Here is a 12,387-nt window from a genome sequence, read left to right as displayed (position 1 = left end):
TTTGATGAGCCTTGACAAATGTGTAGCCGTGTCACCACCCCAATGTCACGATGCAGAACATTTCCGTTGTCTGAAAAAGTCCCCTCCGTCTCTCAGCATCCATTCTCAACCCTCTGGCCCCTCCAACCGTCAGTCTGCTCCTGGCACGAGTTTCTTCTTTTCTAGGATTTCGCATCAAGCCGGACCATACAGGGCACGGTCTTCTGGGTACGGCTTCCTTCAGTCGTGCGATGCTTTTCAGATTCGTTCTGTGTGAGTCAGGAGTTCACCCCATTTCCTTCCGTCGAATAGATGGCCCGTAGCTTGCTTATCCCTTCACCAGCTGACAGACACTTGGGTTTCACCCGTTCGGGGACACGATGAATAATGCTGCTACAAACATTTAGGGACAACTCTGGTGTCTGAGCATGCTTCATCCCTTGTGGGTAAATCCCTAAGAGTAGGATTGCTGGGCCATTCTACTTCTCATTTTCTAAATCTTTGTATGTGTTTGTTTTCAGTCTGCCCCCCGTGACTGTAAGCTCCCCAAGGGCTAGACACCTCGCCTGCATTGGTCATGGACGTGACCGGAGCCGAACACAATCCTCCATGAAGAGTATATTCTCCACAGATACTTGTCACTGAGTGAGCGATGGTGGATTTTGGCAATGCTGCTGAGGAAGAAGCCATAGGAGTGATGGTGGTGTTGGGTGGCAGTGATAGGAGTGGCCCTCTGCACCCAGGACGACTAGAAATGCCTCCTTTGTCCCTCCTCAGAGATGTCAGGTACCAACATTCTAAATTCACCTGATGAGATGTCACGGGGGCCTCTTCAAATGCCTCATTGCCTCCTCACCTCCAAAGATCTCCAGTAAGCCACTCCCAGAGTCGCACCTTGGAGCAAGCTGTCACAAAACCCACGCCCACTCTCAAGTGACTCTTTCTACCCTGGTCTCTCTGTGGCCACGTCGCCAGCTTGCCACACAGCTGTGACATCTCACTGCAAGAGCAGCCCTTCCTTTCTCCTGAAGACCCAGCCTTCCCCTCTCTTTGGCTTCCTTCTTACCAGGTGTGGATTTTGTATTTTCTCTCAAAAATACCAAAAGTATTAGCATTTCTATACTCTTCTGGCATCCTTTGGAAGAACCCCAACCACCCACTTTCTCCTTGTCAACACACCAGGTGCTGCTCATTGGTGGGACAGTCCGCCTGGAAGACGGGTGCCACTGGAAAGCCAGACCTGGGTACACACTCAATGTTCCCGGTCCCACCATGACCCTCCAAGGACACTCTGTACTGCCTGCTCCCGCTTCTCAGAAACTGCAGACATCTACGTTGGCCCTCCACAGGTCCTTTGCCTTCCCTTCCAACATTATCTACCCGACCTCCCCACCCCCACCCCCAGCCCCAGTCCACCTTCCCCAGACCTTCCTCTACAAAGCAGTGACCTCTCCAAAATGCTTTGAGGTCATTTCTGGAAACTTCTTGCTGAGAATCTTTCAGTGACTTCTGAGAAGTGGTTTCCTTTCAAATTCCTTGCCTTAATCTACAAAACTAGAACTGATCTGCCCTCATCCCTAGCCTCATTCCTATTCCAGCCCTGCCACCCCGTAGGTCCAAGCTGCAGTGGTCTTGTCCTACTCCTCTATGATGCCAAATTCCCTTCAGCCCCAGGGCCTCTCCCAGGGTCAGGTCCCCACTGAATAATCTACTTCAAGAGTTAATTCCTACCCATCATTCTGATATCAGCTCCAGACCCCTCTCCAGCTTTCCCCCTTCCAGGTTGACAGACTGGGTATTTGCTCCTTGAACGCCCTCCTTGGGGTTAAATCTTTATTTGTGCCCAGGAAGCACCCTGGGGGCAGGGAGGCATCAAGGGCCACGCTCAGCCCTGCCCCCACCACCAGCAAGCAGGCCGTCAAGGAATATCTGTGGAATGAGTGGTGACACAGACAGATTAGAAGGTGGGGGTGGTTCAGGTCATCACCAGGTGCAAAGACAGACAGGGAGGAAGAATTGCCTTCATCTGGCCTTCTAGTGCCCATGGCAGGAGACCAGTCCAGGCCCCAGAGGACATTGTCAGCTGGGGTAAGAGGAGCCCACCCTGGCTGGCATGTGAGGCCTAGCCTGAGGGACCCAGAAGATTCCTGCCCCACGTAGGTGTGAAGGTACCACTGGGGACTTTCCAGGGGTCTGCGCCTGCTGACAGGAGCCTTTGCGTGGGGGGTGGGGGGGGGCAGTGCACCAGGGCATTTCCTGCCTAGCCTGGCTCCCCAGGGCCCAGCCCTGCAGCCCTGCTCCTTCCTCCCCCGCCCCAGGGGCTTTCCACAAAGCCTGAGGCCCGCTATTTTTAGCTGAGGGAGAGGGACCAACTCCTGGCCTCACTGGCTCCTGCCATGGGAGCCTGGGTGAAACTGGGGCTGGGGTTGGGGCCCCAGAGGCCAGGGAGGCAGCCTCTTCCTTCCTTGCCCCCCGTCAAGTCCCTAAGCCTGGCTTGTACCTGAGCAACCAAGGTGCCTAGCTCATGGAGACAGCTGAGGCCCAGGCTCCCAGCCTGGGCTCTCTGCCCGGGCTCTCAGCCCAGTGGGCAGGGGCTTGAGCCCTTGGGCGGGGTTGGCTCAGGGCCTGGGTGGGCTACTGCCCACTTCCTGGGGCCCTGCCTCATCACTTCAAAGGCCACTGGCGGCCCTGTGGTCACTCCCTGGCTCCCACGCAGCCGGAGGGGCGGGCCGCTCACGAACCCTGGCAGCTGGGTCCTGCCCCCGGCAGCTTCAAAGCAGCTGGGGTGGGCAGCCCTGTGGTTAGTTCTGATCCCCAGGGGAGGGTGGGGGACAGGAAAGGGGGATAACGGGGCTTTCTCTGCTTCTTCATCCTCCCCACCCCACTGTCTTCCTGGGTGGGCCCTGTCCTGGCGCAGGGGCTGCCTGGGGGTGGTGAACGCCTTCATGTCTGTATAATGTGTGGGGGGTCCAGGTGGGGTCACTCTAGAGTGCAGCCCCCATTAGAGACACCACAGAAACCAAGGTGGGGGGCACCTGGCTGGGTGAGGAAGGGCCAGTAGGCCCTTTATGTCCTCCCTTCTCTCCCCACTTTTCTGCCTGAAGCCTGGGGGGACAGCCTGGAGGGGAGGGGACAGGGAAAACAGGACTGCCTGTCTGGGCCAGCCCACCGCAGAGGTGGGCTTGACTTCTTGCCAGCTCCCCAGGGAACAGCGGGGTAAGAGGGGTGGGCGAGTGAGAGCCTCAGAGCAGCCTCCCAGAGTTCAGCAGACGCTGAGAACAGAGAGTGCCTTGAGCAAGGGGGGTGGGAGGGAAGAGGAAACTTTCAGGGTCCCCTGGGGTCAGCTCCGGGACAGTTGCCGTTTTTAACCTGCACAAGAGACTTAGAAGGAGCCCAGAGGGCTGTAACCTAGATCCTCTGCTCAGGCAAGCTCTGGAGGTGCTGACGGTGTGGCCCAAGAACAGCCCCTCCCCCAGCCGAGTGCCACAAGACAGAGGGCACTCTGGCCAGAGACCTGTGCTCCTGGTGGTCTTCCTTCTCCCAAGGCCACGGTGGCCTTGCAGGGTCCTGCACCCCTCTGGGCTGGCTTCCCCTCACCCAACCTCCAGGCTTCACTCCTCCCCCACTGGGGTGCCAAGGTCTCCAGGGACCTGAGCATGGCCGCAGGGCGGGTTCTCCTCTGATCTAGGGTCAGGAAAACGTCCCGCTCAGGACCTGGCGCCTAAGCAGAAGCCAGCTTTCAGCCCGCCCACCCAGGCAAGTGGGAGACCTGCGCCCCAAGAAGGCAGACCGAGGGGCCTCCCGCCAGCGTCCTCCTGCTCCCTGGGCTCCTCACTTGGGACCGCGACTCTTGGGGGCCAGCGACCTCGCCCACCGTTTCCACTCGCGCCCCAGGCCATCTCCCCGCCCCGGGCGGAGGAGGGCTGGGCTCCCCAGGCCCCAGCCCGCACCCCACCGCGCCGCGAGTCCTCCCGTGGGGGTGACCGCCGGCGACCCGGGACGCAGGGGAGAGCTCTGCGGGGACGCCACGACGCGCCGCAGCCCCCTCGGAGCGGAGCCTCGCGCCCCGGGCGCGGCGGGAGGAGGGTGACGGAGCGCTTGGGCAGGGACTCCGGCTCACCCCTCCGTTCTCCAGCGGCCGCTGTGCTCGCGGCTGACACCTCCCACCTTCCGCGCGGCCTCACCGCCTCGTGAAAAATGTCCACGGGGCCGCGACCCGGAGGAGCCCGGAAAGGGGACCTCGGCCCCCTGGGGAAGTCCGAGTCGCCTCAGAGGCTCGTCCCGGGAAACGCGGGCTCCGACTCGGCGGCCGGGGCTAACCAGCTGGGTGACCGGCTCGGACCCTCCGGGCTCGGAGGCCCTCTTCCCGCCCCACTGCTCGTTTTCGGGGTCCCACGCTGGCGAGGCAAAGTGCGGCGCCTGCTGAAAGCCCGAGCCTCGCCTCTCAGGCGGAGGGTCCCCCGTCTTTTCCGTTCATCCCATCGAGCCCGGCCCGCTTCATCTCCCCTCCCCCAGAGCCACGGCCGGCTGTGTGAGATCCAGGCCGTAGTTTCTATCCGGCCACTCCGGAGGCAGCGGGCGCCGGGGTCCCACAGGTGAGGGGTCTCGGAGGGGCAGCGAAAAGCAAAATGCGGGACTGGATCACCCGACTGACGGAATGGCTTCTGGTGCAGGCCTGGTCCGCGGGTCAGGATCTACCGACATTCATGACGCTTATGCGCACATCCCGATAAATCTAGAAGCACGGAGCTGACTTGCATTCCCTCAGAGAAACTTCTTCAGCAGACTCACAGGCTAGCACAAGATCTTGGAGAAGCATCCTGGTGGGATCTCCCTGCCGTGAGAACACACGCTCCCTTCCCTTCAGGCAGGCACTCTTCAGAATCACTGTGTAGGGAAAGCACCTAGAGGCCAGGGTCCTTGGACAAAGGTGCTTACGGCAGCCAGCACTGCAGAGGGGAAAGGTCTGGAAGCCCACATATCCAACACAGAGGAGGTATACCGGGGCCTTAGTGCCCACGCACCTGGAGGAATGGGCCACCTGCCAGCTCCTGCCCTGCAGTGATGCCCCGGAGAAGACAGAGCTGCCCCATAATGTACACACCATATCCATTCTTGGAAAAGCACAGCCCCACCTTCCCACCCTAGCCCCGTCTGTAGGTTGTGCACGTTTGTAGGCAAATAGAGAAAGGTGTGCAAAGACACATCCAGGTTAGTATCTCTGGACGAGAGGGCACAGTGAACTGTTTTATACCCTGTCTCGCCGGTTGCAGCGAGCCTCGTTTACATTGAGTAACACAACAGTAATGAAGCACCCACGTTACGTCAACCCCTGTACACGGTGTTAGTGCATGGTAGAAAGGATACAGCCCTGCTCTGCGGGACTCTCAGCCAGGAGTGACACTGGGCCCAAAGTGTACAGCAACCCTTTCAAGTTCATGTACGGAGCCCCAAGGATGTCCCAGGCGCAGGGCCATGGCCTGCGTGATGCCAGGAAGCACTGTCCACACACTGGAGTCTGTAGAAATGGTACAGACTGGGCAACACCCAGGGGGGCTGAGCTCCAGGGAACCTGGCCCCATCAGACCAGCCGGCTGGGCTCCTGACCCCAACCCAGACTTTACTCTGATGGTGGGGGGGTACAGTCGAGGAGAGACTGAGAGACTGGCCCTGCTGGGAGGCAGGAAGGAGAGGGCGTGGGTGTGTACTGCTCCCCACCAACCCCACCGTCCTTGAGGGCTCTGGGTAATTCTCTGTGACTCCAGATGTTCAGCAGCTGTCTTGGCCATTTCCGTCCCTTCTCTGACCCTGCATCCGCCAGGAAGCGTCCCCTCCTGTCCTCAGGCTCTGAGCCACCCCCCACCTTCCCTGCACCCCATTTCCTGAGCAGAGGCGTTTGTGCAGACTCAGCTCCCTATCCCGCCAGGGTGGCTTCAGTTTTCCCAAGGCCCGGGCTCTGCTCCCAGAGCCCCGGGCTGCTGGCTGCTGTGGTCAGCTCACGGCTGCCGCCTGGCTGGATACCCTCTGCCAGGGGCTCTGATCCCAGCCCCCACCCCTCCAGCCTCTGGGACTGGTTTTTTCTCTCTCCCTCCATTCCTTCTCCAAGGTTGGCTCTGTCTGCTCCTGTAGCATAAATCAGGGCCTCCAGGGACGCTGAGCAGAACTGGCCAGGAGGGAGCATTGCCTCAGTGGGGGAGGGTGGAAACCCTGTGGGGTGAAGGCCAGAGGTCACAGAGCCCAGCAGGCTCTGTGGGGGTGGGGTGTATGCTCAGATGTCTGCCTGGCAGACACTGGGGGGTGAGGGGGGTTGCCTCCTCAAACTGAGACCTGATAATTGGGATCATAGCCCCACCTTCCCTGAGCAGATGGAGGGGGGGGGCACAAGAGGTCACTGCTGCCGCAGCTGGTCCAGTAAGGGGGGGGGGGGCTCTTCTGGAGAGAGGACAGCAGGAGGAGGTCTCCCTTCCTGTCACATGCTTTCCTGTCTCAACAGGGCTGGTGGTTCGGGGGCACTTGGGCTCTCATGGGCTGGGGGGCAGGGCTGGGGGTGTCAGGAGCTAGGCCAGACACAGGGTAAGGGCCCCCAGGGGCCAGCAGCTCCAACCTGCTGATCTTTGCTTCTCTGAAGCTGGCCTCTGCTCCCCTCCACCACAGCCACCTCCTCCTCCAAGCTTCTTGCTCTTCTAGGGGAGCCAAGGGTAGGTGGGCCTGACTGAAGGAAAGTCTATTTCCAAATACAAGTCTCAGAGCTCACCAAGCTGAGAGACTGTCCCCAGGAGAATGGGCTCCTCCAAGCCCCATTTTCCCCTGTGGAATCAAAACAAAACATGGCATGTCTAACATACTTTGAGGACAATCTTCCAGGAGACCCCTGTGTTTGCCTGGATTCAGGCTGAGGACATAACTAGGCCCTCTGCTCTGCTGCTGGGGGTCACTCCTATGGTCTCACAAAATGAGTCTGGAGCCTCTGGATCTGCACACCCCACCCCCAGCTAGGGTAAGCAGCTACTGAGTTTACGAAAGAGGTTCCTGGGAGAGTAAATGTTCCCACTCTCCCCCAAGTTCTCCACAGCCACTGCTAACCACAGGACCAGGGGGCACATTTCAGGAGTACCAGGACCACTAATCCCCATGGGCAACAGGTATGCCCATCCCTTGACCCCAGGTGTGGTACCCTGTGGGCTCCCTCCTGAGGCAGTCTCCCCACCACCCCTGGTGTCACCCAGGACCCAAGGAAGAGGTGAGGTGGTTGCAGGGCAGAGGGAACAAGAGGAGACCCTCGTCCAGGTGCACCACTGGACCCTGAGATGCCCTCTTGATCCTTAGGACCTGACCATGGAGAAGAGCAGCCCAACCTGGGATATGAGCTGGATAATCAGGAAAATCTGGATCTCAGCTGGCTGGGGGGAGGGGTGGCAGGGGTAGAGTTGCCAGGTTTAGCAAAAAAATAACAAACAAACCTAAAAACAGGATATCCAGTTGGAGTTGAATTTCAGATAAGCAATTTTTTAATGTAAGTATAACCCATGGAATATCTAGGAGACACTTATACTCAAAAAGTATTTATTGTTTATCTGAAATTCAAATTTAAGTAGGTATTCTGTATTTTATCTGGAGACCCTGGTGGGAGGGATATTCAGCTCTCCCAATTCACTCACTCACTCAATTGACCCCTCCTGCTTCCCAACCCCTAAGGACCCCAACAGTCTCCTGCTCTGCTTCCCAAACCTGGTGAGGGCTGACTGGGCTGGCAGTGGACCCAGATACACAGAGCAGGAGAGCAGAGAAGGCTTGCAGGAGCCTGGAGCCCCCTTCCCAGAATGCTCTGGGTCTCTGAGGCAGGTCTGGCTCCTGGGCTCCAAGGGTCTGGCTGGGTTTGCTAGATTCCCTGTTTCAGTTCCAGGCAACTGTTGAATGAGCCCTCAGAGCCTGGCTCTTCCCTGGCTATAACCCTGCCCCCTTTGCCCTCAGGTGGACTGGCCCTCTCCAGTACAGGAGAAAAAGGGGAACCTACCAAAGCCCTCCATAAAAGAGGAAGGTACAGCTTGCGGGGTGGTTTGAGTGGGGAGTGGGGAGGAGGGCTTGGCTAGGGGCTGAAAATGAGGAACACTGGCCAGGCAGGACCTACCTGGAGGTCACTGCCTTTGCTGGCACCAGTGGAAAGAGGATCCAGAACAGGTGGGGGGTTTCCAGCCCAAGCTCACCCCCTTTCCTGGGAAGGAAGGTGTGTGTGTGTGGGGGGGGGACAAGGTCATGAGCACGCAGTGCCTCGCTGCTCCAACAGCAGCCCATGGGCCAGACTCAGTTTCTTCCCTAGAGTGATAAAGCACATTGGATTTTCTGGGCTGCTCCACCTTGCACTGGGAGGTCTGGGCGCACAGCCACGTAGCCTGGGCCTGGGCAGGAACTGCTACCCCCAGCCTTCTTCAGGAGGCTCCCATGTCTTTGCAAAGTGTCACACAGCCTGATCCCCAGAGCTGCTTCTTCCTGCCCCTGGCTCCCTTTCCCACTCATGTGGGTACCTCACACAGAGGGAAAGCGACCCACAGCAAGCTTAGTTCAGGCCATGGGAAGCCCTGCGTTTTTCCCAGTGAGACCCCGGCTTCTGACCAGGAAGAGGTTAAGGCAGTAGATTTTCCAACCTGTCTGTCCACCCTCAGTTAAGGGGGGTGGGGGGCGTTGGATGCTGCTCAAGGTGTGATGGAAGGCAGGTGAAGTAGGGCCCCAGGGAGGGTGCAGGCAGAGGAAGGTCTGGGGAGGGTGTGGCTGCCACCGGGTCCCAAGGCTGAGTTCTGGGGGCGGGGCAGAACTAGAGGTCCACCACGCCTGGGAACCCTTTGTGCGCCCATCACAGAGTGGTCCACCACGCCCAGCAACAATGACTCACAAAGCCAGCCCCCGCCAGGCGCAAGCCGCCTCCTCTAGACGCTGGAAGGCCCAGGTCACAAAGGCCATTAGGGCCAAGCCCTGAAGAGGCATGTCCCGAGACAGCTCTGCGCGGCGCTCACCCCTGCAGCCGCCTGCGGGGCCGGGGCTGGGCCTGGGCCTCCCACCGCGACCCCGGCCTGGCGACTGGGCGTTAGGGCTAGCGCGGAGCGCCCCGTAGCCTCGACGCCCATGTGTGTCGTCTGCTTCGTGAAGGCGCTGGTGCACGTGTTCAAGATCTACCTGACCGCCAACTACACCTACAACTTCCGCAGTTGGCCTGTGGACTTCCGCTGGGATGACGTGCGCGCCGTTGGCGGGGGCGGCAGCGGTCACCGCGCACTCACGTGCGCGGCGGCCGCAGCAGGCGTGTGGCTGCTGCGGGGCGCAGCACTGGGCGGGGACGCGCCGGGGCGACCGCTGCGCGGGGCGCGCAGTCAGGCGCAGTGCCTCCTGCAGCAGATCCGCGAGCTGCCAGGCCAGCTGGCCAGCTACGCACTGGCCCACTCGCTGGGCCGCTGGCTCGTGTACCCTGGCTCCATGTTCCTGATGACGCGCGCGCTACTGCCGCTGCTGCAGCAGGGCCAAGAGCGCCTCGTGGAACGCTACCGCGGCCGGCGCGCCAAGCTGGTGGCCTGTGACGGCAATGAGATCGACACCATGTTCATGGATCGCCGCCAGCACCCAGGCAGCCAAAGCCGCGGCCTGCGTCTTGTCATCTGCTGCGAAGGCAACGCCGGCTTCTATGAGATGGGCTGCCTGTCAGCACCGCTGGAGGCTGGCTACTCCGTGCTGGGCTGGAACCACCCGGGCTTCGGGGGCAGCACGGGCGCGCCATTCCCTCAGCATGACGCCAACGCGGTGGACGTGGTGGTCAAGTACGCGCTGCACCGCCTGCACTTCCCGCCCACGCACGTGGTCGTCTATGGCTGGTCCATCGGTGGCTTCACGGCCACCTGGGCCACCATGACATACCCGGAGCTGGGTGCACTGGTGCTCGACGCCACCTTCGACGACCTCGTGCCGCTGGCCCTGAAGGTCATGCCCCATAGCTGGAAGGGGCTCGTGGTGCGCACCGTGCGCGAGCACTTCAACCTCAATGTGGCGGAGCAGCTGTGCCGCTACCCAGGACCGGTGCTGCTGCTGCGGCGCACGCAGGACGACGTGGTCAGCACCTCGGGCCACCTGCGCCCCCTGCCGTCCGGCGATGTGGAGGGCAACCGCGGCAACGAATTGCTTCTGCGTCTGCTGCAGCACCGCTACCCCGTCGTGATGGCGCGGGAAGGCCTCGCGGTCGTGACGCGCTGGCTACGCGCGGGCAGCCTGGCGCAGGAGGCCGCCTTCTATGCGCGCTACCGCGTGGACGATGACTGGTGTCTGGCACTGCTGCGCTCCTACCGCGCGCGCTGCGAGGATGAGCAGGAGGATGAGGAGGCCTGGGGGCCTCATGGGCTGTCCTTCCCCTGGCTAGTGGGCCAGGGCCTGAGCCCGCGGCGGCGCCGGCAGCTCGCGCTGTTCCTGGCACGCAAACACCTCAAGAATGTGGAGGCGACTCACTGCAGTCCGCTGGAACCAGAGGACTTCCAGTTGCCCTGGAGGCTGTAGTCCTTGCCCCTGCAGCTGCTGGCAAGCGTGTTGGTGCATTTGTACACCCTCAGGGCCTCAGGTCCTTACCCTCCCCACACCCGAAACCAGTAAAGCTGGCCGTGCCTGGGGATCCCGACCTGGTGTCTGAGGGAGGGTGAGACAGAACATAGGGAACCGCTGCTCTCCCTCACTGGGGCCTTTCCCTTCCTTCCTTCAGTTTCTCCCGCAAACACCAGTCTGCTCCCAGCTCCTAAAGAGAATGTAGACCCAGTTTATGGCGACACTGTGTGATGGGTGTTTTGATCCCCTCAGAAGGATGGTGGGAACACGGGCTGTGGGACCCCAGGAGGTGCCCTTAACCTGGCCTAGGGTACAGGGTGGGTCTGTGTTTGGACAAGTCACCCCCAGCTGTGAAAGAACACTAGCCCTGAAAAATTGTAAAACAGGTCTGAGCAGCTAGACCCGACCAGGAGTGTGATGCTGGGCTCTTTAGGGTCCCCTCCCCACCTCCACCTTCCTGGCTTCTGCAGGAAAGGACAACAGACTCCCTGTGGGGCTACAGACACACCCGCACGGACCATTCACTTGCTTGGCATCCCCTTGAGCCACACCTGGGCTGGGCATTGCTCCTGGCTCAAGGGTGTAATACAGAATGAGAGACAAGCCCTCTGCTGAGCACCACCTGTAGTGCAGTCACTTCTTTACCATCTGCCATGAAGTGGGGACCCGGGCTAGCCGGGGTGGGCTGAGCAGGAAACCGGAAAATCTCGAAGAAGCTAAGTGGGGCAGACGTGTAACTGACGGGGCCAGAGCAGACACCACCACGATGCACCTGGGCCAGTGCAAGCCAGAGGCAGGTACCTAAGGTGACCTTAGGTGCCAGGAACACCTGTGGCGAGGTGAGCTTTGAGCTGATCCAGGAGGGGGAGCGATCCAGGTTAAGGAAGGGGCTTCCATGCAGAGGGACCAGTGCATGCAGCGTGGCTTGGCTGGAAAGGGGGAGTGCAGTCCGGAAGGGCCAGATCCTGAAGGGTTTGAATACCATTTAAGGGTTTACTTCCAGGGGCAATTAGAAGCCAAAGAAGGGAAGTTTGGGGACTTATTTTAGCGAAACCGGGTTGGCCAGTGGTTACACACCTCTCCTTTGAGAAGCCCGGCAAACTCTTGTTCCAGCGTTTGATGGAAGCCCCTCACCTAGCCGCGTGAGCTCGGACAAATTACTCTAGCCACAGCCTCCTCATCTGTGAAGTGGAGGGCTCCACCTGGCTCCCCCGGCAGCGTGAAAAGCAGATAAAGAACCGGGCGGTGCCCGCGGCACAGGAGCGCTGCCGGCGGGCGAGGTCACGCTGTGCCAGCTGCGCGTGCACGAGCCCCGGTGCCCGCGCGCGGCCCGAGATGCCTCCAGCCAAGTCGGGGCAGCGGCGCCTGCAGGGCAAGAGGACGAAACGCGGACACGCCTTTTTCTGCGTTACCCCCATACAATTAAAAAAAAAAAAAATCTCCATAAAGAGGAAGGACTTAAAAAACTGATGGGAGAAGCTAATCCCAAAGTCAAGGGGTCAGGCCTCAAGGGATCTCAAGAGGTCTGTACGGTGCGCTAGCCATAGCACTCCTAGGCAGCGGCAAAGACGCTTGAGATCTCCGAAAGGGCCAACCCGGTGCTTCCCCAGCGCCATGTTGGACGGTCTTCCCACTTCCCACCTACCCCGTGCTCCTTCAGACCTTTCTACCTGTGTGTCTCGCTGGTGGAGCCGACGTGGGAGGGATTCCCTCACAACCCGGCCTCCCTTTCCGGCTTCGTCCGCAGCCTTGGCCAATCAGGTTGGAGCGGGTGATAGGGACTGGGCCACACAGCGCCTCATTGGACACCGCTGGTGGGGGCGGGATGAAGGCGGA

General features: G+C 60.3%; 1 protein-coding gene across 1 annotated transcript; it reads left to right on the top strand.

Annotated features, from left to right (window-relative positions):
* The first annotated feature begins 9,096 nt into the window (after positions 1–9,096).
* On the top strand, positions 9,097–10,509 carry ABHD16B (abhydrolase domain containing 16B). Its single transcript, XM_045794411.2, has one exon. The coding sequence runs from the start codon at positions 9,097–9,099 to the stop codon at positions 10,507–10,509; it is 1,413 nt and encodes a 470-aa protein (XP_045650367.1).
* Positions 10,510–12,387: the final 1,878 nt, after the last annotated feature.

This window comes from Ursus americanus, chromosome 22 (genome assembly GCF_024610735.1).
Source record: "Ursus americanus isolate L20-20 chromosome 22, mUrsAme1.1.p, whole genome shotgun sequence".
Taxonomy (NCBI): Eukaryota; Metazoa; Chordata; class Mammalia; order Carnivora; family Ursidae; genus Ursus; species Ursus americanus.
Note: the sequence above shows the minus strand (reverse complement) of the source record. Positions and strands in the feature narration are given on the sequence as shown.

Coding starts and splice junctions, on each gene's coding strand:
- ABHD16B (XM_045794411.2), top strand. CDS start 9,097: ATGTGTGTCGTCTGCTTCGTGAAGGCGCTGGTGCACGTGTTCAAGATC.